This window comes from Rhinoraja longicauda, chromosome 30, assembly GCF_053455715.1.
Source record: "Rhinoraja longicauda isolate Sanriku21f chromosome 30, sRhiLon1.1, whole genome shotgun sequence".
Taxonomy (NCBI): domain Eukaryota; kingdom Metazoa; phylum Chordata; class Chondrichthyes; order Rajiformes; family Arhynchobatidae; genus Rhinoraja; species Rhinoraja longicauda.
Window position 1 is genome coordinate 16,310,280 of NC_135982.1, and position 21,885 is coordinate 16,332,164.

Genomic DNA, 21,885 nt, shown 5'->3' on the forward strand with positions numbered 1-21,885 from the left:
CTGTATCTTGGTACAGGTGACAAGAATAAACCAACACACCTGCATCAATAGGAAGCTGTTTGCTACTTTGGACTCTACATGAAGATAAAATATCCAAAGTTGAGGATGGCCGTTTCGCGATCTGTGCTCGGACCCTGGGCTCCCCCTGGAGACCAGTGCTGGGGCAGCAGATGAGGCACTCTGCCCTCTATCTACACAGAAGATGCTGAGATTAACTGCAGCAGATTGTATCCAGCTCAGAGATGGTTTCTTCCCCCGATTATTTGGGAGTAGTTTGGAAAAGCTCAATAGCTTTTAATATATTTTGTCTGCTTCTGAATTAACAATGCACAGTTGTTTGAGAGTTTTATCTCACTGGCTGTTAAGAGTTATTATCTTCTGCTTTTATATGAATGGGGCTTGTTTTAGAATAGAGCCACCTCCATACCACAGGTATGTAAACATCACCAATAATTTATCTTGGTCCACCCAATTGACACGACAACTACAGCAGCACACCCACACCTTGACTTCCTCAGAAGCTACGGAAATTCGGCAAGTCTCTTGTGACTCTTACCGATTTCTACAGGTGGATCACAGAAAGCAGCCTATCCAGATGCATCACAGCTTGGTACGGCAACTGGTGTCTAAGATTGCAATAAATTGCAGAGAGTTGTGAACGCAGCTAGGCACTCCCTCTTGGAGAGAAGGAATGGGTGATGTTTCGGGTCGAGAGAAGGGTCTAGACCCGAAGCGTCACCCATTCCTTCCCTCCAGAGATGCTGTCTGTACTGCTGAGTTACTCCAGCTTTATGTGTCGATCTCTGGTTTAGACAAACATCTGCGGTTCCTCCCGACTTCATCAATCCAATGCTACCAGGACACCGGGTCTTAAAGTGAGAATATAACATATTGCATACCACCTTAGGCCAAGATTGGACTTTTCAGAGTCTTGGAAGTTGTAAGATGGTGCTGGAATGTGGTGACTCCATGTGCTGCTGCAGAAGAGAATCTATTGTACTCATACAAGGTATGATTTTATTGAACAGCAAGCAGAACTAAATTTTCACTGTTTCTCTGCATACGTGGATCAATAAACGAAACCTTCTCTGTCGAGTTAACGCTATAATCTGCACTCTGCTTATATTTTCTTTTGCACTACCTGAAGTGCTCATCAAAGGTGGTTTGCCCGGAGAGCATGCGAAACAACATTTCTCACTGCATTTCAGTGCACATGGCAATAATAAATCAAACCTGCTAGTGAACATGTGTAAGTGAGATTTATTCACAAAATGCTGGAGTAACTCAGCAGGTCAGGCAGCATCTCAGGAGAGAAGGAATGGGTGACGTCACCCATTCCTTCTCTCCTGAGATGCTGCCTGACCTGCTGAGTTACTCCAGCATTTTGTGAATAAATACCTTCAATTTGTACCAGCATCTGCAGTTATTTTCTTACACTATGTGCAAGTGAGAACTGATTTCAAAGTCAGCAGTGAGCTTGGATGCCTCGCGGCAGACTCAGAGCCTTTAAACTCATATCATTAGGCTTATGTTACCGACACAACATTTGCAAGATTGCAACCTACCTTGCGGGTACTCTTCCACATGTATTTCATATAAGCGTAAGTGACGTGAGGATGGACTGTTGACAAAGGCTGATCAAGATGCTTTGAAGGATCTACACCAAGGAGCTGCACCAAGGTCTTGTGAGCCAGGGCCTGGAAATGGAACATTTTGAATGCTAGAATTACGTTTGACAAAATACCGTCAGAAAACAAAGCGATTTGGCTGAATCGGGATTTCCCCACTCCTCTTGCAAACTTTTACCCCCGGATCAGATCTCGCAAACAGATTTAAGATAGAAACTGCCCCCCCCCCCCCCCCCACCAACACTAATTGTACCCTATTCACAACCATACACTCATGGGGAAGTTGCAGAATGGAGTTACAATGGGGAAAAAGGCAACTTCTGTTATGACTGCAGATTGAAGAATTAAAATGGCCAAAGGATATTAGGAATAGAATGAAAGAACAGGGGATAGATTTAAGTCTGCATACCCTGATCTTGTTATCTTACAAGTTGAACATACAATTGATTCCTCGCTGCTAACAGAGGACAGCAACCATCAATGACATTTTATCAAGTACTAGACCAAGTGGACCCGTTGGGCCCAAACCTCTCCTGCATTGGTGCAGCACCCTGTCCTCTCCCCCTCCCCTCTCTCCTCAACCCCCCTCCCCTCTCCCTTCTCCCCCCTTCCCCCCTCCCTCCCCTCCCCTCCCCTTCTTTTAAACTTAAAAATGTGAATAACTTAAAAAATATAACCGATTTAAATATAACCGACTAAAGTGACAATGGTGAGTAAGGTGGGCCTAAAATTGTCGTGCTGTCGTGTACCGTTTTGGCTGAAGTTCAGTCACAAACAAGATAACAAATGAGAGTTTTAGTATATAGATTATAAATTCAAGGTCCTAAGTTTTTTAGTTTCAATTTTTTAGTTTTAGTTTTAGAGGTACAGCGTGGAAACAGGCCCTTCGGCCCACCCAGTCCACACCAATCAGCGATCCCCACACACTAACACAAGCCTCCACACACTAGGGACAATTTACATTTATACCATGCCAATTAACCTACAAACCTGTACGTCTTTGGAGTGTGCGAGGAAACCGAAGATCGATGAGAAAACCCACGCATGTCACAGGGAGAACGTGCAAACTCCGTAAAGACAAGCACCCGTAGACGGGATCACACCCGGATCTCTGGTGCTGTAAGGCAGTAGCTGTACTGCTACGCCACTGTGCTGTCCGATGTGAAGTGGATAACCATAGGATACATTCCTCCTTTCTATCACCCATGGAGTTAAATGATGAAAGGTTCTCGCGGCATTGATTTTCATTTCTTACCAAACGTCCATTCTTGCCACAAAGGCTAGCGTACTTTAGCCAGGTCCTCATATCTTCATGTGGTCCAATGACAAGGGAACGAACCATTAGGATTCGCTGCCAGTCTTCTACTATCTGTTGGCAGCCCTGTGTAACAAATAAAGTCAGCAGTGAATATTTGACACTGGTGCAAATATTCCTGTCATTCTCCTCAGAAATTTCTTATTTTCTTTGCTCCAAATAGTATTAACTCACTGATACTGATGGCTCTCAGCATTCATAGGAAAAAACAAGGCAATACATGAAATTGTATTGCTTTGGGTCTCCACACGGCTTTGTGGGCAAGCGTGGTATTCTCAGAATGTGCTCCACTCAATATTAATTTGAATCAAGTTAGCCGATTTCAATGGAGTTAACAAAGAACGAGAGAATTTTTTTTTTGAATTCCCATCCTTGATATTCTCTCCAGAGTGCGTATGTGGATGCCAAGTGTGAACAGAAGCAAGACTTATAATATGAGCAACCTGACCTATTCACCACACAAGTGACAAATGGCCAATTGAGCGCAGTGGTAGAGGGCTGGAAATACTTAAATTATATCTCAGTATGAGTCAATGCCTTGAGGAGAGGAGAGGAGAGAAACTAGGGGAAAAAAGAAACATTAAATGTAGGCGCTGTGTGTTATTAGTGCATTTGACACCATCTAATCTGGTTTACATCACTGGGCCAGACCTGCCAATGAATGGGTAATATAAAAAAACCAAAATGAAAACAGACTCACCGAAACTAAATTAAAATGTGAAATGCTAAAGTTATTAAATGGGGGATTATTTGGTCAATCATTTTTAGTTGCTGTCAGTAACAGGGGTACAAGTGCTTGATTGTAAAATCATGAACTAAAAATAACTCCAAGAGGCCTGCACATGCAAGGCCTGGAATTATGTAAACAAGACAGGAATGCTATCTTAAACAGACAGTCTACAAATTCTCTTCAACAAAAAATGGGACATTTGTCTTCACATGCTTCTGTTTTCCTTCAAAAACACAGTTTAAAAACTACAAAGCACCATGAACTTGAAACTGTGTGTGAAAGTGACCTTTTAGATTCTATAAATGAAATACTTTCTACAGGGATTTGTAATTTGAAAAAAATTGAGGATAGAATGAGGTGTTTTTAAAAAAAAAGCCGCACTAGGTTTACAGATTTCTGGAGAATATTTCTGGTATCCCAAGTTTTGAACACATTAGACCAATTACTTGTGTCACTGGAAGAAAGTCTCAATTCTCTTCACAAATGTTGAAAATTAAAAAAAAAGTCCTGAAACGAGAAGCCACAAGTTTTCATTCAGTACCGCATTTGTGTCCAGCTTTGACTCATCTACCCTGTCAGCCTTTATACTGACCAGGTTATTCCCTGTAAACCACCAAATAAAAATGTTAATGTAAAGACTAGGTCTGTTCTTGCGAATAAGCGCAGGGATGCTACACGAGGCACGAGGTTAGTGGAATTTATTGCAGCTTGAAGTGTGGTTACACCACATTTGGAGTACTGTTTGCAGTTCTGGTCGCCGCATTGCAGGAAGCATGCAAGGGCTTTGGAGAGAGGGGATTAGCGGGTATTACCTATAAGGAGAGGTTGCACAATCCTGGATTGCTTTCTCTTGAGTATCACAAGTCGAGGGGAGAGCTGATAGTTCACAAGAGGCACAGATAGGGTGCATACATAAGGTAGTCAGAGATTTATTTTTCTCAGCATGGAAAAGTCAAACACAAGAGAAATTAGTTTTAAGGTGAGAGAGGGAAAGTTTAAAGAAGCTTAGTTTACTTTAGTTTATTGTCACATGTACTGAGGTACAGTGCAAAGCTTTTGTTGCATTCTATCCAGTCAAAGACTCTACATGATTACATTCAGCTGTACACAGTATACTGATAAAGGATAAAGGGTACAGCATTTAGTTCAAGATAAAGTCCGATTAAAGATAGTTCAAAGGTCTCCCGTGAGGTGGAAGGGAGGTCAGGACTGCACTCTAGCTGGTGAGAGAACGGTTCAGTTGCCTGATAACAGCTGGGAAGAAACCATTCAAACTTCTGCACCCCTTGCCTGGTGGGAGAGGGGAGAAGGGGGAGTGACCGGGGTGAGACTGGTCCTTAGCAATGCTGGTGGCCTTGCCGAGGCAGCGTGAATGTGCGAGACAGATGTGCGAGACAGATGTGCAAGGCAGGTTTTTCCACCCCCAGAGTGTAGGTGTCTCAAACCTGCTAGGGAAGAGGGAGGTGGTGGTGAAAGCAGATGTAATGGTGACATTTAAGAGGTGTTTAGATAGGCACATGAAGATGAAGGCAAGGAAAGGAGGCTCATGGATCATGTGCAGGCAGATGGGGTTAGTTTAATTCGACAACATGATCGGCACGTACACCATGGGACAAAGGGCCTATTCCTATAATGTAGCGATCTATGTAAACTAAATTTGTTTGTGACATATATGATTACAAATCCACCATGAATAATAATTGTACTAGCATTTCTCGCCAACGAATGTGAACTGTGTCTGATTTAGATGTTGTCTCAGGGCCAAGCGGTTAAAACTTGTAATTTACAGGAATACTGTGGTTTCAACCACGGGTCATGTTAACTATATCTATCTTTAATTGCAAATTTGCATTTGATAATACATGCATTTCCACCATTTCACTACATACAAAATTGAAGAGGACTTTTTGGATGGCCCCACACAATGTGAACCTAAATCTATAAAGAGACAAGGTTCAACTTTGATTCTGTGTGGAGTTAGCCAATCTCAGGTGGCGGATATAACGTGCACGTGTCTTTGACGAAGACAGAAGGTGATTAGCTGGGCCAATCTCCACAGACTTTGTCCAGATGTTGACCTGCGCACAATATTCTCAACTTTACTAGTTCAGCGGCGTGTGCTGTGCGTCTTTGGTCTCAGATTGATCAACAGAGGCATTCAAGCCGACCAGTGTCTGCAACATTTTATTGATGTTTTAAAAATATGAGGCGACTTGCCTGAAGTCGTTCCCACCAGGTCTGTCGGATGATGTCCCTCCGCTCTGGAACCAGCTTATATTGGATTACCTCTTCCAGCTCCGACAGCATCTGACAGGATACCATGGCCTAAACAGCGACAGAAATCATAGTTGCTGCTTATGCTTTATTATTACTATCATTCAACCACCCCCCAGCATGTGGAGAGGATGTTTCCACAGTGAGAGAGTCTAGGACTAGAGGTCATAGGCTCAGAATTAAAGGACATTCTTTTAGGAATGAGGTGAGAAGACATTTCTTTAGTCAGACGGTGGTGAATCTTTGAAATTCTTTGCTGCAGAAGGCTGCGGAGGCCAAATCAGTGGACATTTTTAAGGCAGAGATAGATTCTTGATTAGTATAGGTGTCAGAGGTTGTAGGGAGAAGGCAGGAGAACGGGGTTAGGAGGGAGAGATAGATCAGCCATGATTGAATGGCGTAGTAGACTTGATGGGCTGAATGGCCTAATTCTACTCTTATTCCTTATGACCTTTTAACCTACAGGTAATTGTGAAATATAAAAATGGGGCAAAAATGCCATTACAGATTCCTTACAAAACTTTATAAATCAGCCACCAAAGTTGAAAGTGAAACAGCAAAATCGTAGGAAACAAAATTGATTTTTTTTCTCATCCTTGCTGTCTCTACTTTTAACCAGTGACTGCAAATTTATCAAACATTTTTCTCCAAATTTTGCTTTTCCTTCAGTGTTTTTCTTACTGTGGTTAGATTGCCTCAGAGTTTCAGCGGAAGTCATATTTCCTTTAACAAAATAAAAAGAACGTTTCTGTCTCCTGTTGTTATGATGATACTCATGCCCTTTTTTCTTTGACATTCACTGTAGACCAACATGGGTCGACTAAAATATAATTTCTTCTCAGACATCTAACTCCAAACATTGAACTGAGATTACTTTTCACTGAAGATAGACACAAAAAGCTGGAGTAACTCAGCGGGACAGGGAGCATCTCTGGAGAGAAGGAATGGGTGACGTTTCGGGTCGAGACCCTTCTTCAGACTTTTAACTGTTGACAGGAGTTGATTAGCTCTGGAAACTACATTAGCCTCATGATTTTCTTGCATTGTGATCAAGAGGGACATTCAATATTGTATTACAAAGGCTTCTGACCTATTGATCTATTGCAATTAGTTGACATCAATATGAGCCTTAGGGGAGCATTTGGGATAATGAATGCTTTTCTACTTTGGATTTTGAGTTTTAGGTTCCATCGCTGTTCCAGACAACATTGCACAAAGGAGACTGCAGTTCAGTCTCAAATTCATGGACTGATCTCCTGCTGGACCATCACATCTGGAGGGTGTGGGAGGTCTTCTGTCAAAGATAAGTACATTGTACTTACAGTCTTAACACTGCACAGGTCAACGTGCCTAGGTGGTAGGTGTGGTCTGATTACAGTGTCAATGCATTAATATCTCCCAATCAAAATATGCTAAAATCTACTCTGAAGGAGAGAATGAAGTGGAGTTGGTTTATTTTGAGGGATTTACTGAACAGAAAATAATGACCAATTAACCAATGCTGAAGAGACAGCAACGCCAGGTCTTGAAATCCAAAGTAACATAAATAGAGGGAAAAATGTGTGCACTTTTGTTTGGTCAAACTACAAAGAAGGGTCGCGACCCGAAACATCACCCATTCCTTCTCCCCAGAGATGCTGCCTGTCCCCCTGAGTGACTCCAGCATTTTGTGTCTAAACGCAAAGATAAGCTGACCAAAACTACTTATAAGTCCAATGTGGCATATTGGGTGCCAAAATTGAAACAGAATCATGTCAAATGTGAGGAGAATAATGGGAGATGTTATTTGTATTTGTTTAAAGAATAAATTGTGGACCTGTGCCTTTCAAGTTTGAGTTATCATATCATATCATATATATACAGCCGGAAACAGGCCTTTTCGGTCCTCCAAGTCCGTGCCGCCCAGCGATCCCCGTATATTAACACTATCCTACACCCACTAGGGACAATTTTTACATTTACCCAGCCAATTAACCTACATACCTGTACGTCTTTGGAGTTATCTCATCATACAAAGTTTGGACAAATTTCCAAAATACTAACGTGGATGTGAGTTCTCTAATTCATTGTTAAAGGGCCTGAGTGTTTGAAAACACATTTGGGTTTATGTTAGATGTAGTTTAACCATGGCAACAGACTGGGATTCAGGAGAAGGAAGACATGAACAAGACAGGGTTTACCCAATGGATAATTAATTCTGAATGAAAAGTCAACAGCACATGTGGAAAGGAGGAGGTAGGATCAGGATCAGAATCAGTGACTTATGCCAGGATTCTGAAGTTCCTGATGCCACAGAAAATTGCGACATTTATTATTATTTGAGAAATGCTGTGACACCCACAGGCTTTTCACAGATTATGCAATTTGAAGCCAGTGACTGCATAACAGACCATCCTCCAGAATTTAATCCTTCCACCAAAGCAGGATTTATTAATATAACACAAGGAAATCCACAATAATCAGCTTTCGTTGAGGTGCCAGTGCTAATAGAATTCAGATGTCCTTGATAAGACGTTCCGAAAAAAAATCCCTGGCTCTGCAGTTAAAATGCTGAGATGATAACCATCTCAACAATGCTTAATACGATATTCGTCGTTGTTGAGTTATGGTCAAGAATTGCTGGAATTTTCGAGGCAATATCACAAATTCCATCTCCCTGCTGGCCATTATTCAGATAATTCACAAATATGCCCCCGATACAACTTTGCACCGTTTGTTATTTTGACGAACTTGCAAGAAAGCCATGCACCAACATCTGCCTCATCCCTTACCGTAGTTCCTGCCAACCAAGTATGATTTTCCCATTCTAATTCAACCCTACAAGATCTCACACACTCCTTCAACACTCTACAGGTCAACAAAAACGCTGCTGCTTCATTCAACCCTATGCCAATTGATTACCATTAATATTTGATATCTGTGCTCAATACATCCTCTTGATAGACAAAACCAATGTAATATTGTTCCTAATTATATGTGCACGCACTGGATCAGACAGATATTTCAACAATTAAGCTTCAGCTTTGCCGAGCACAGTTACTTAAAATGATTCACATCATTTATTTAAATGATTCACACCAGTTATTTAAAATGACTCACATTATTTGTCTATGCTTTTTAACACTGACAAAATCTTGGCTGAGTAATCAAGTCTCTGGATTGAACTCATAGGCATGATAGTCTAATGAGACCCTTAAAAAAAAAGGAAAGCCAATACAAAGCAATAAAATAGCACAACTAGTTATAACCGCTTTTAACCACCACCACCAGCAGCTCAACGTAATTTCAATAACTTTTCAATCCTTTGCCATGAATGAATGAATGAATGATACTTAATTATCACATGTGCCATGTCACAGCGAGATTCTTTGTTTTGCATACACAAGAATGCAAAGAGTCGCCACATAGAGGGCGCTGACAAAGTTACAAAGTATTCCATTTAGTCCCCTCTGGTCCCCTTTGTTCCTGGTGCCCCTCCCCCCCTCCCTCCCCCCCCCCCAACGGCGAATCCACTTTGTTCTCGGCGGCTCCAAGAATAAACAAGTCTTGCCAACAAACTGTCTAGAATGCCATGTCTTTGGATTTGTGCTGCAAGACAATAAATGCTAAAAGGCATGGAGTAACGAGGCTGTGGTTTTGGACATAAAATGCTGGAGTAACTCAGCGGGTCAGGTACCTTCTCTGGAGAGAAGGAATAGGTGACGTTTCGGGTCGGGACCCTTCCGCACACTTCCCACACATTTAGGCTGTGATTTTGTTGGTCAAGACAAAATAGTCTACCTAAAAAGGGCCACATGGACACAAATAGCTCACTTGAAGCATGCAACACCGAACCACAGTGAATGATTCATTTCTGCAGTTTTAGCTATCACTCTGTATTTGGCACCTTCTTGCAAATATTATAGCTGTTAATATTTTCCATTTTGAATCATAAACACATTTTCTATTTTTAATTCACAAACCATAAAACCATTGCTGATGATCATTAAGTCAATGATTTCATTGTGAGCCAGTGCGCCTGTTCCCGTGATGGAAATATGTGCAGTGCAGTGTTAAGTTATAATTTGATGTGGATTCCAAATTAAATACAAATGCAACATTGTTTTTGACAGTTTTGATTACAAATTTCTTTCATAGATTCCAAAGGCATCATTTAAATGCAATGGACAGTATTTGAAATTTCATCTGATTGCATATTGCACAGATTGCAATATTGCCACAGCGAAATGTCTACAACAGTTGATAATACGCTAGTATTGTGACACAGCTTGCTAGCACTCGCCAAATGACAGGCTTGAACCTGATGAGCTGCATCACATATTCCACACAATTAACATAATAGACAAATTGTTTAGATCATTAAAATGACAAAAAAAAATTGAAGAACGAAACATTATCAGAGTCACGTAGGTCAACCTTTATTAGACTCACCCCATAGGCACGGCTGTAGCTCTCACCAGCCATAGCTGTCAATTCTGTATCCAACAGGTCTCTGGCTTTATCAATGCACTACAATCAAAGGGGAAAAAATGTTAGTTTTACCGTTTCATTAACTTATCCGTGAACAATATCCAACCATTTCCGACTTTGTGTGTTAATTTAAAATTCAGCCACACCAAATACTCTTTGCAAAGGTTTCTTCCTCCCCTCAATAACCTGAAAGGTATCTGACTAATATATTCTGAGTATAGAAAAAAACCAAAACCTTCCATTTAATCTTCAAGAAATGGTTTTGTATTTTTCTGGTGGGGAAAATACACCACCAGATATCTTCCTTCTACATTCTTTTGTGGTCAAAAGGTAAAAATTGAATCAGAATCTATTCAGGAGCAAGACTGAATAAATCCGTAATTCAGGTTACCAATTCCACTAAGTTTCCATTTTTCGAAATACAAGGAATTGCAGATGCTGGAATCTTGAGGTAAAAACAAAGTGCTGGCATAACTCAGCGGGTCAGGCAGCATCTGTAGCGGGAATGGATATGCGGCATTTCTGGTCGGGACCCTACTTCCGACCCAAAACTTCGCCCATCCATTCCCTCCACAGATGCTGCCTAACCTGCTAATGCTGCAGATTACACCAGGATTTTATGTTTTGCTCAAGTTTCCATTTATGTTTATCCAGCTTTAAACATTGGGAAATTCATCTAAGCGTTCTCTACAACCTTCTATTTAGTAAAATCCATGATGATAGGTATTTTGCAGTTTTAAAGGAAATAAAAAGATCATAACTTCATTGTTGATATATTTCTGGTAGATTGTCCAATGTTCACAGTAGCATCCATGTTAATTCATTAATGGATAAACCATTCAATTTCTAGTAATTGGTCATCGGGTAAATTATTGGGACGGATAAAGGAATATATTAGGTCAAGAATGTATTTTAGGCCTTCACACTGGTTTAGCATGAACTTGCAATGAAGCCATTTCAAATCCAAACAAAATCAATAGAATTAAACCACTGTGATTTCCTGAGTTTATAAAAAGCATTATTATTCTGCATTAAAACAAGTCAACGTTAATTCAGTCACAAAAAAAACTGCAGATGCCGCAATCTTGAGGACAAAACAAAAGGGCCTGTTCCTGCACTGCGATGTTCTAAGTACTATGAGACAGAAACTTCTATACTCTGCGTGCAACCCAATAGGAAAACCATAATTACAAAGTTGTTTTAACTGCACTTAGTGCCTTTGATCAAACTCTACTTTCTAATCAAATCTCTAAATTTGTCTGCGTGTAGTTATTGAGTTGAAAAGGTATTGCTTATGGAGAGATGAATAGGGTCCAATAGATACATTTCACTACTTCCAGAGGATGCAGGGGTTTGATGCCATGAGGGAAAAATATCGATTTAAGATAAAAAGAAGAGTTTGAACATCTGAATTGCAAAGCAGACCTGTCAGCATTTGGAAGAAATTAAAATGTAATCTTCCAATGGAGATTTGAGCCTGGATTCTCTCATCAGTGGAATTCGAATGCTGGTTATAATCCACTGATTTTAAAATGAACTAGAAAGTCCCCACCTGAAAAGTAAGATGGATGATATACGTGTTCTGTGTGCAAATATGTCTCGATGAAAGCAGGTCGAATTTAAAAACCAAAAACAAAGAACTCTGAACTAGGAAGGGCCGATGTTTCATTGGCTAATGCGGCAGTAGGTTATGCATGAATCTAAATGTATTTTAATGCTTTCCAAACACTGCAAATAGATTTGTGACTTTATGCATCTGCACAGATTTTATGAAAGTGCATTTTGAGCATGCTTAGTTTGGATTTCTTCATCTGTTTGCTGATGGATAACTACCTTTCGTGCAAATCTTCCTCTAGCATTTCGGTGGTGGATGAGGGGTTTTGTGGTGTGTGCGTGTGTTATTCAATATCGGGAAATACCGCAGTGAACATGAGTTAAGTAGGGTCACACAAACAGCGATCAAATAAATATTTGGTATTTATTCACAAAATGCTGGAGTAACTCAGCAGGTCAGGCAGCATCTCGGGAGATGCTTCTCTCCCGAGATGCTGCCTGACCTGCTGAGTTACTCCAGCATTTTGTGAATAAATACCTTCGATTTGTACCAGCATCTGCAGTTATCTTCTTACAAATAAATATTTGGAGTCTGCAATTTTTTTTGTTTGCTTCACGCAAAGTGAAATGGAAACGATGATATATTCAAATGTTTGTGTTTGTTCCAGGGCTGCAGGTTGACTGCAAAGTTTTGATTTACAAGGAGATTGAAGGCAAACCTATTTCCTTTTGGGCACTATTTGCTTCCAGCAAAAATGAACCAAAAATGGGCGAAGCAGTACAAATAATTGTGGAATTTTAATTCTGAATTACGTGCATTGAAATCGAATTAGAAAACAATATTCTAGTATTGCTCCACCACAGATTCACTCTCAATTATCCAGTTTATGCAGCGATCCGCCCCTTCTGCTGCCTCTGTGTGCTCCGTAAGTTCCCAAATACAATCGCAAATGGTTCATTTTCTACTTTGAACCGTTACGGGTCAAAGACTTCCCAAAGATGATCGAGATGTTGCATTTCTTCAAGGAAGCTTTCACCATAACCTTGAACCACCAGGTAACCTCTACCCATGAAGGTCTCGGAATAGGGTGTTTCAGGAGTCTGGGATCACGCACACAAACAATGCGACCTGCCCATTGTAGTCAAATAAGTGTAACTGTCTTCAGTATGCCAATGTAACTAAATAATGGTTGAACCAAACTGTATAATAAACTAATGGAGTCCGTTCTGACCAGCATTGTAGTTATTCTGTTAAAATAGCACAAACCTGCTGGGCTAGGGAGAAGAGGTCCTGATGCAGAGCCAGGACTGCTCTGTAGAAGGCACCATCATGTGTATCCCGTGGAATCATACAAGCATATTCCTCCATACTATCCCAGTGTCCTGTTGATAAAGATGCACAGTGATTGGTGAATGTAAAGGATATTGACTAGGGTATTATCCGATTAAAAATGTAAAATTATAGTATATGCTGAAATTGCAAGGTTCAGCTAATTGATCTTTTACAGTACAGCTCTCCAAATTATTTTTTTATTGCATCTAGACATGTGATTCATCTATCGCATCAAATCCCATGAACTTCATAGTCATCTTGATGTGCTGAACACTGCTACCTTGCATAAGCAGCTCTGTATCAACCAACATTTCCAAATAAAAACATATTTCTTGTCTCAATTATAGATTTTCAAACTTTCGTTACGAAATCATATCTCGTTCAAAGGAGAAACGTCATCTATCTGTGCTAACCCCATGAATGCCAAACTAAACTAACCCATCCACCTGCATGTGATCCTTATGTTTCCATTTCAAGTCTGTTCAAGCATCTGTTTAAATGCCTCTTAAACATCACTATCTTGTTTGCTTCCACCAACACCCCTGGCTGTGCGTTCTAGGAATCTACCACTTTCTGTATTAAAAAAAAACTTGCCATGCACATATCCTTGTTGAAGCAGTAGAAAAGCGAAAATAAAGATTTTTTAAGTTGTGATATTTCACAAAGTTGGGCTTGTATTACTGAATATGAATTGACCGAACAATCTGGTACCTGAAAATTAGCCAGGACCGAAAGAACATTTTCTCCAGTGTCAATGACGTGATCTGGTGGCTCCCGATGGTCTCTCCTCAGCCTCTCCACAAATGAAAAAAAAAAATCAAACCGAGAGGCATTTTTACTATGAAGCCAAAGCGATGAGCAGATTCTTTATTGAGGGTGTCATATCCTTCCTTTCCTCATCCAATACCACATAGTTCTCATTCTTGCTCCTATTCCTGAAACAGCCACGGTGGCCAAAGCAAGAGGCGACTAAATGAATCGCAGTCCTTGTTGGAGTTACTGCGACCTGCTGTGTCACAGTGGCCCGGAAACGACTTCCCTTCTCCCTTCCCACTGCAGCTGAGCCAAGGTCAACAACTCAACACAGTAATGGAGAAAATCAAATGATGCCATCCTCTACTACTCTTGCCGGTTCTGCAATGCATGGAAGTGTCTACAAATTGTATTCTGCTACTGAATATGACAATTCTGCCTTATTGTTAAAAAAAAACTAACTTTAACATAGAAGGCAACATCATGAAAGCCTGCCGTGATTCAGGCTTTGTGCTCTATCTTCGTTATCCATGAATGGCCATTTACACAGCAGAGTGGAATACACAGCCACATAGATCAATCGACATAAAGCGCACCAATATGCTCAAGAGGATGCAAATAACCGCATCAATGAGAAGGAAGGAAATAAAATATTATGCTGAGAAGTGGGGTGAGTGAAGTGCTCGAAGCACATAGATCAGCAAAGACCAGTTGTGCAGAATGCGCTAACCCCGTAATTTTATGCAATAATATATAGGAGATGTATATAGGCCGACACAAGTGGGGGAGTTGGTGGACAAAGGCCAGAGATGAAAAGACAGAAGGTGTGGGACAAAGGGATTGATGAGTTGCGAATTGTGAAGTTGGAGGAAGGAATGTAGTTGGAAGGGGAGGAGGGGGAGGGGGAGGGGGGAAATAGGTGTGGGTCCAGATGGGGCACAAGGGAGGAAGATGAAGACCCATTTTGGGACAAAGACCCATTTTTCCTCCAAGTTGGGGAAGACAGACCCATCCTGATAGTTCCATCCTGATAGTTGACTCTGTTTCTCTTCCCACAATTGGTCTGCCCTGCTGAGTGATGCCAGCAATCTTCTGTTTGCGTAATGATGGGGTCCACGTCATTAAGTGTGCAAACTGTCGAGTGAACCTTCCTGAAGACTCTGCCCGAACCCAACAGAGCTTTTAAATCAGCATTGAGATACCCGAGAAGGGTCTCGACCCAAAACATCACCTATTCCTTCTCTCCAGAGACGCTGCCTGTCCCGCTGAGTTACACCAGCTTTTTAATGTCTATCTTCGGTTTAAACCAGCATCTGCAGTTTCTTCCTACACATTGAGATACCTGAAATGGCCGACACTTTACACTCTTCACTCATGGCGAGTGGTTTGTTCAATTGTAGGCTGCTGTGAAAGATAAACACTTCACAATGATCCTGAATTGCCGCTACTATCAGGAACATCAAAGGAGAGGGTCGTTTTGCACTTAGCGAGGATACATCAACTGTAGCCGGGGAGGATGTTTTTATTAGCATCGTGGAGACGAACATTGGCCTTTCAGAACTCCTGCAAAACCACGAGTGCTCAGTTTGAAGCATCATTCAAGTCTGTTATAAAATCAATGATGCTCCTGTTCTACTACCTTAGCATCGCCAGAAGCACAAGGAAAATCCATTTGGCCCACCGACTGCGCCAACCAGCGATCCCCTCACACTTACACTATCCCGCACACACTAAGGACAATTTACAATTATACCAAGTGAAGGGGGAAGGGGGAGAGGTGGGAGGGGGGAGAGGGGGAAGGGGGGAGAGGGAGGAGGGAGGAGAGGAGGAGAGGGTGCTGCACCAATGCAGGAGAGGTTTGGGCCCAACAGGTCCACTTGGTCTAGTCTTTAATAAAGTGGATTCTGTTGCAGAATGGAGATAACAATGTTCACTATGCTGTTGCCCCCGCAGAGCTCAGCATGAACACATACCTAGTCCCCAAGCAGCTGCAGCTGCCATTCTTGCCATTTTTGCTTGTGTGTCTTCACAGACCATGGTCCATTTTTCACAGCACTGCTGATGGAGCTGTCCCCTGAAACAACAGGAGGAACAAGTTTAGGCAGCTGAAACATCCCATTTATCTTGCACGCATATATTTTAAAATAAACTGGAATGTTATCGAGTGGCACATTGGATCAGGTTGTGTGTATTTTATTTCCTCGCCCAAGACCGTTGACACAGCGACTCGTGATGTACCCAGGGGCACACTGCACTTACATTCTTTAGAATGAGTTGTATTAATGATCGCCTCAGGATGACGGGAGAGTGAAAAGTGGGTTGCCCTGTGGCGCAGCAGTTAGCGTTGTAGTCACATGGTTCCCGTGGAATTGGCATATTCTGCCTGAATGCATAGGTTTCCCCTGGGTCCTCCAGTTTCCTCCCATTTACCAAAGACAATCTGAAACGTTAACTGGCAGCTGTATTTTTCCCTCGTGTGAGCAGTTGACAAGAGAATCAGCGGGAGTGGAAAGGAGGGAAATTTATTGGTGTAGAGAGCAGGTTACAGAGGGCAGGGGCAGCATGGTGGTGCAGCGGTAGAGTTGCTGCCTTACAGCGCCAGGGATCCAAGTTCGATACTGCCTTGCACGTGCCTCAGTCCCTTTCCCACTATGGCTTGAGATTATTAGAAATCCACCAGCACAATGCTTTAGCCCACGTCAATTCAGTCTGGAATAACCTTTTGAATGTCCCATTATTCACCTTGAAGATGGAGAACAAAGCAGAACTTGTATTCTCAATTTAGTAGAAAACACTAAATAATAACGTACTCTAAGAAGGATTGAAAGGTTAAGTACAAAACCAGTGCCATGGCCCAACTGTGATGGCACAAAGTATAAATTAAACCTGCCACTAGTTTAGGCTTGGCACCACTCTTGATTAGTTCCAGGATAACTTATTTCTTCTGTACACAGATGGCTGCTGTGTGAGAGCAGTCTCAGAGCATTATGCAAATCCCTACTGAAAATAAACAGTAATCTTTTTAATTTTACACATCAAAAGGAATCAAACATAAGTGGCTTAGTAACCTTGTGACCGCCAACACCTGTGACACATTGTATTCCCACATGTAGGCATCTGGATAGTCTGGTAACATTTTCTGATCAAAAACGAATCAGATTAAACACAGATCTTTGGTTTGGTGTTGGAGATACAGTGGCCTTTGTCCCACGACTCCGCGCCGACCAGCGATCGCCTGTACACTAGTTCCATCCTACATGCGAGGGTCAATTTACACAAGTCAATTAACCTGCAAACCTGCACGTCTTTGGAGTGTGGGAGGAAACCGGAGCAACCCGAGAAAACCTACGCGGTCACAGGGAGCACATACAAACTCCGTACAGACATCACCCGTAGTCAGGATCAAGCCCGGGTCTCTGGCACTCTGGAGGTGTTGATTGTCGATGAGGGAGGACATAACAACAATGCATAAAGAAGACATTCTTGTGGTATGGTCTAGTGTGGATATATGTGTAAAACAGAAACAAGAATGGGATGATCACTTTAATGTGGCTGTATTATAGATAGAGCCCCTCCCCCCCCCACTTTAGGCAGTGGGAATAAGAGAGGTGTCAGAAGCTCGCATCAGCCATAGAATTAGTGGGAGATTTGACATTTTTTTATATTGACTAGATGTAATTCATAGTGCAAAGGGCCTGAACAGGGTGGATTTGTATTGTCCCTGCTACAGAGGGCACAACACTGGTGGAAAGAAAATCACTTCAACTTTGAGCTCCTGAGAGAAGAATACTTTAAGGGAGGAAAGAGTGCAACCAGTTTCAAGATTCAATGCCACCAAAAAAATCTAACATTACACTAAGCCTCACTGCAAAACAAAACTTGCTTAAAAACATGTAACATTTAACAATGTGAATGACCAATTACATACCATGAATAAACAATATGCACTGGTCATAAACACATTGTCGAATCACAGTTTTGTCTCAATCTCATTTCCACTTCTTGATTTTTTTTTTTTAAAGGATTTATTCAGTACATAGAAAATACAAAAAACAAAACAATTACATTTTGAATTTGGAGACAAACCACAAAAACTATTAGCACGTCAGTTACGAAAAATGGAAGGGGAAAAAATAATTCATAAAATTAGAACAGAGACAGGAGAATTATTAAAAATGCCCAAGGACATAAATGATAGATTTCTCCAATATTATCAGAGCCTTTATTCAACTAAAACCGTAGCACAATCAGAAGGAATAGCAGACTTTAAAAAAAAATGTAATTTAAAAGGTTTAGATTCAAATGATAGAGAAGTATTAGAAAGGGAGATTACGACAAAGGATATTGAGGAGTCTATTGGTTCTTTAAAAAATGGTAAAGCAGTAGGACCAGATGGTTTAGGCTCCGAATTTTATAAAAAATTTTATGATTTGCTTAGCCCACGTTTACATAGACTGTATGAGTATATATATACTCAACAGAAACTTCCAGACACTCTAAATGAATCTATAATAACACTTATTCCTAAAGCTGATAAAGATCCGGAAGACCCGGGATCATACAGAGCAATTGCACTTTTAAATACAGATCAAAAAATTTTAACTAAAATACTAGCGTATAGATTAAGTACAGTGATGAATAAATTAATACACCCTGACCAAACAGGCTTCATTCAGAAACGATACTCATACTATAATCTAAGAAGATTATTTAATATTATATATTCCAAGAGAATTATTAATGAAGATCTAGCAATAATCTCACTTGATGCTGAAAAAGCATTTGATCAGGTTGAATGGTCTTATTTATTTTCGGTGATGGAAAATATGCAGCTAGGGGAGAAATTCTGTACATGGATAAAACTGTTATATACAAATCCCACGGCCAGAATATTTACAAACCAAAGGTTGTCATCGAAATTTAGCCTATCTAGAGGCTGTAGACAAGGATGCCCGTTATCCCCATTATTATTTGCGCTTGCTATTGAGCCACTGGCAGAAAGAGTTAGGGGGCATCCGGAAATACATGGATATAACACAAAGGACACAGTGAATAAAATTTCTCTATACGCAGATGACGTATTAATTTACATTACAAAACCAGAAATTAGTATTCCAAACTTATTAAAGCTAATAACCCAATTTGGTTCACTTTCAGGATACAGAATAAATTGGAATAAAAGCGAAATTATGCCAATAAGGGAACATAATAAACAGATAATACAACAATTTCCATTTAAAATAGTAAATGAAAAATTTAAATATCTAGGTATCTATGTAACTAAGATATATACATCATTATTTAAAGCAAATTTCCCCCCATTACTGAACAAACTACATAAGAATATTCAATATTGGAAAACACTCCCTATCTCAATGGTTGGCAAAATTAATGCCATAAAAATGATTTTTTTACCGCAAATATTATACCTTTTTCAGACAATTCCGATATATCTGACAAAAAACTTTTTTTTTAAATTGGACTCTATTGTTAATGATTTTATCTGGGATTATAAGAATCATAGGATAAACAAAAGACACTTGTGTAAATCAAAAATAAATGGAGGCCTGGCTTTACCCAATTTTTGGTTTTATTTCTGGGCAGTTAATATTAAAAATATGAATTTCTGGTTGGAAGAAATAGATCATCAACCAGACTGGTTAAAAATGGAAAAGGAAGATTGTTTACCTTTTGATATTGGTTCGATATTATTTGCTACGTCTAAATTAAACAAAAAAATTTATAGGGAAAACCCTATAATATTTAGTGCTATACGAATTTGGAAACAATTAAAAAAGACATTAAAATTAGATAATTTATCACTTTTTCTTCCAATTGTGAATAATCCTTTGTTTAAGCCTTCATGGGTAGACGGGGGTTTTACACAATGGAAGGATTATGGAATTAAAAATATGGGACAACTTTATAAGGAAGGCACCTTTCTGACATTTCAGGAGTTGCAACAGACTTATGGTCTTCGTGGAAATGATTACTTCAGATATCTTCAACTCAGAGATTATGTAAAATCGAACTCCCAAAATTTTCGGATTAGAAATTCAGAAATTCTTGATGAATGTTGGAACAAACATCCTAATACAGAAAAATTAATATCTTATATATATAATATCTTATTAGACAGTGACATTCCCTCCACGGACTTATACAGACAAAAATGGGAAAAAGAATTAAACCAAGTAATAACGAAAGATACTTGGGAAGAAAGTTTGCAACAAATACATCAGTGTTCACTAAACGCCAGACATTCTCTAATACAATTTAAAGTAATACATAGGTTACACTATTCAAAAACAAAACTACATAAAATTTTCCAACATATCTCACCTAAATGTGATAAATGTCAACATTTAGAAGCTACATTATTTCATATGTTTGCAAACTGTATAAAAATTAAAAAATTCTGGGTAAATATTTTTAGCATAATATCTAAAGTAACCAGCACACAATTGGACCCAGATCCAAAATTAATTATACTCGGAATATTAGAATTAAATCAAACATTTAGAACAACACAAAGAAACTTTATTGATTATAGTTTAATAACAGGAAAAAAATTAATTCTAAAATTTTGGAAAGGCACTACGGCCCCCACAATCAAAATGTGGATTATAGAAATGACGGAGACCTTAAACGTGGAAAGAATCAGATTTTCCCTGTTGGACAAACAGGAATTATTCATTGGAACATGGTCTCCTTTTATTGATTACTTAAAGGGTCAGAATAGTTCAGCACAGGAACCTGACTAGCACTCGGACTAAAGAATGGATGAAATGCTATACTTTGAAATGTACGAATATATCTCGAATGAAGTTTTTGTTATTTTAATAAATTTTTCCATTCTTCTTTAACTAACTTTTTCCTTATCTTAAAATTTGTTTTTGTTTTTATTTTTCTTCTCTCTCTTTTCTTTCTTTACTTCATCTATTTCTTTAGTTCTATCTAGTTTAAAAAAAAAAAAAAAAAGGGGCAAAAGGTATTGGAGACAATATAATAATAATTGACAATATTATCAATTTAAAAATGTATGACTGTAAAGATGTAAACAGGTTATGTACCTATCTCCAATAAAAATTTATCTAACAAGAAAATACAAATTCTTACCAGTTTCTTTAGAGACAAAACATTTTTAAAGCTATGATGCTGATTAACTTATGTTTGATTATAACTTGCGCATATGCCATGTCCTGAGCAGAATTTACAAGACTACATGTATTTGTGTGCAGTTTCCAGACATCCACTACCTCCAGAAAGCATGTTTATCATGGTTCCACTCTACTGTGAAACAGAAAGCATGTTCGTCAACTCTACGGACAGCGGAATCAATGGCCTTTCATGAAGTCTCGTTGACATATGGTCCAGCAGTTGCCAAGGCGTGCACTTCTTGAAACTGATGCAATGTTTTTCCACATGTGGCAACCTTAGGGGAAATAGTCCTGAGCACTGGAAACAGACTGTGAGGCAATGCAACTCGGAGAGAGGATCACAAGATCACTTGTGTGGGAAAAGAAGGACAGGAATGAAGTGAGTGTGCGCTTCTGAATGGAATTACATCGCTGACAATCCAAAGTAAATATTTTACCCATATGTGCTTTGGAGAACGTCATGTGACTTTCAGACTTCAAGGCATTAAAATCTAAATGGTACAAAGTGCCAGCAGAGAGAAAGCAAAATAAAGTAACAGGCAAGTAACAGTAAACGTCAGTCTGAAGAAGGGTCTCGACCCTAAACATCACCCATTCCTTCTATCCAGAGATGTTCCTGTCCCGCTGAGATTCTCCAGCATTTTGTGTCTATCTTCAAAGTAACAGGC

The 21,885-nt window shown here is 39.9% G+C and overlaps 1 protein-coding gene across 1 annotated transcript in view; it reads right to left on the reverse strand.

The window, feature by feature from the left end:
• Nucleotides 1-21,885, reverse strand: part of mtor (mechanistic target of rapamycin kinase) — a 234,675-nt gene that overhangs the window by 47,226 nt on the left and 165,564 nt on the right. The window contains exons 31-36 of the mRNA XM_078425527.1: nt 16,031-16,131; nt 13,239-13,354; nt 10,379-10,456; nt 5,891-5,998; nt 2,884-3,009; nt 1,566-1,697 (exon numbers count right to left, since the gene is read on the reverse strand). Of these exons, the coding sequence (XP_078281653.1) occupies nt 1,566-1,697; nt 2,884-3,009; nt 5,891-5,998; nt 10,379-10,456; nt 13,239-13,354; nt 16,031-16,131 (661 nt within the window). The remainder of the gene's footprint in view (nt 1-1,565; nt 1,698-2,883; nt 3,010-5,890; nt 5,999-10,378; nt 10,457-13,238; nt 13,355-16,030; nt 16,132-21,885) is intronic.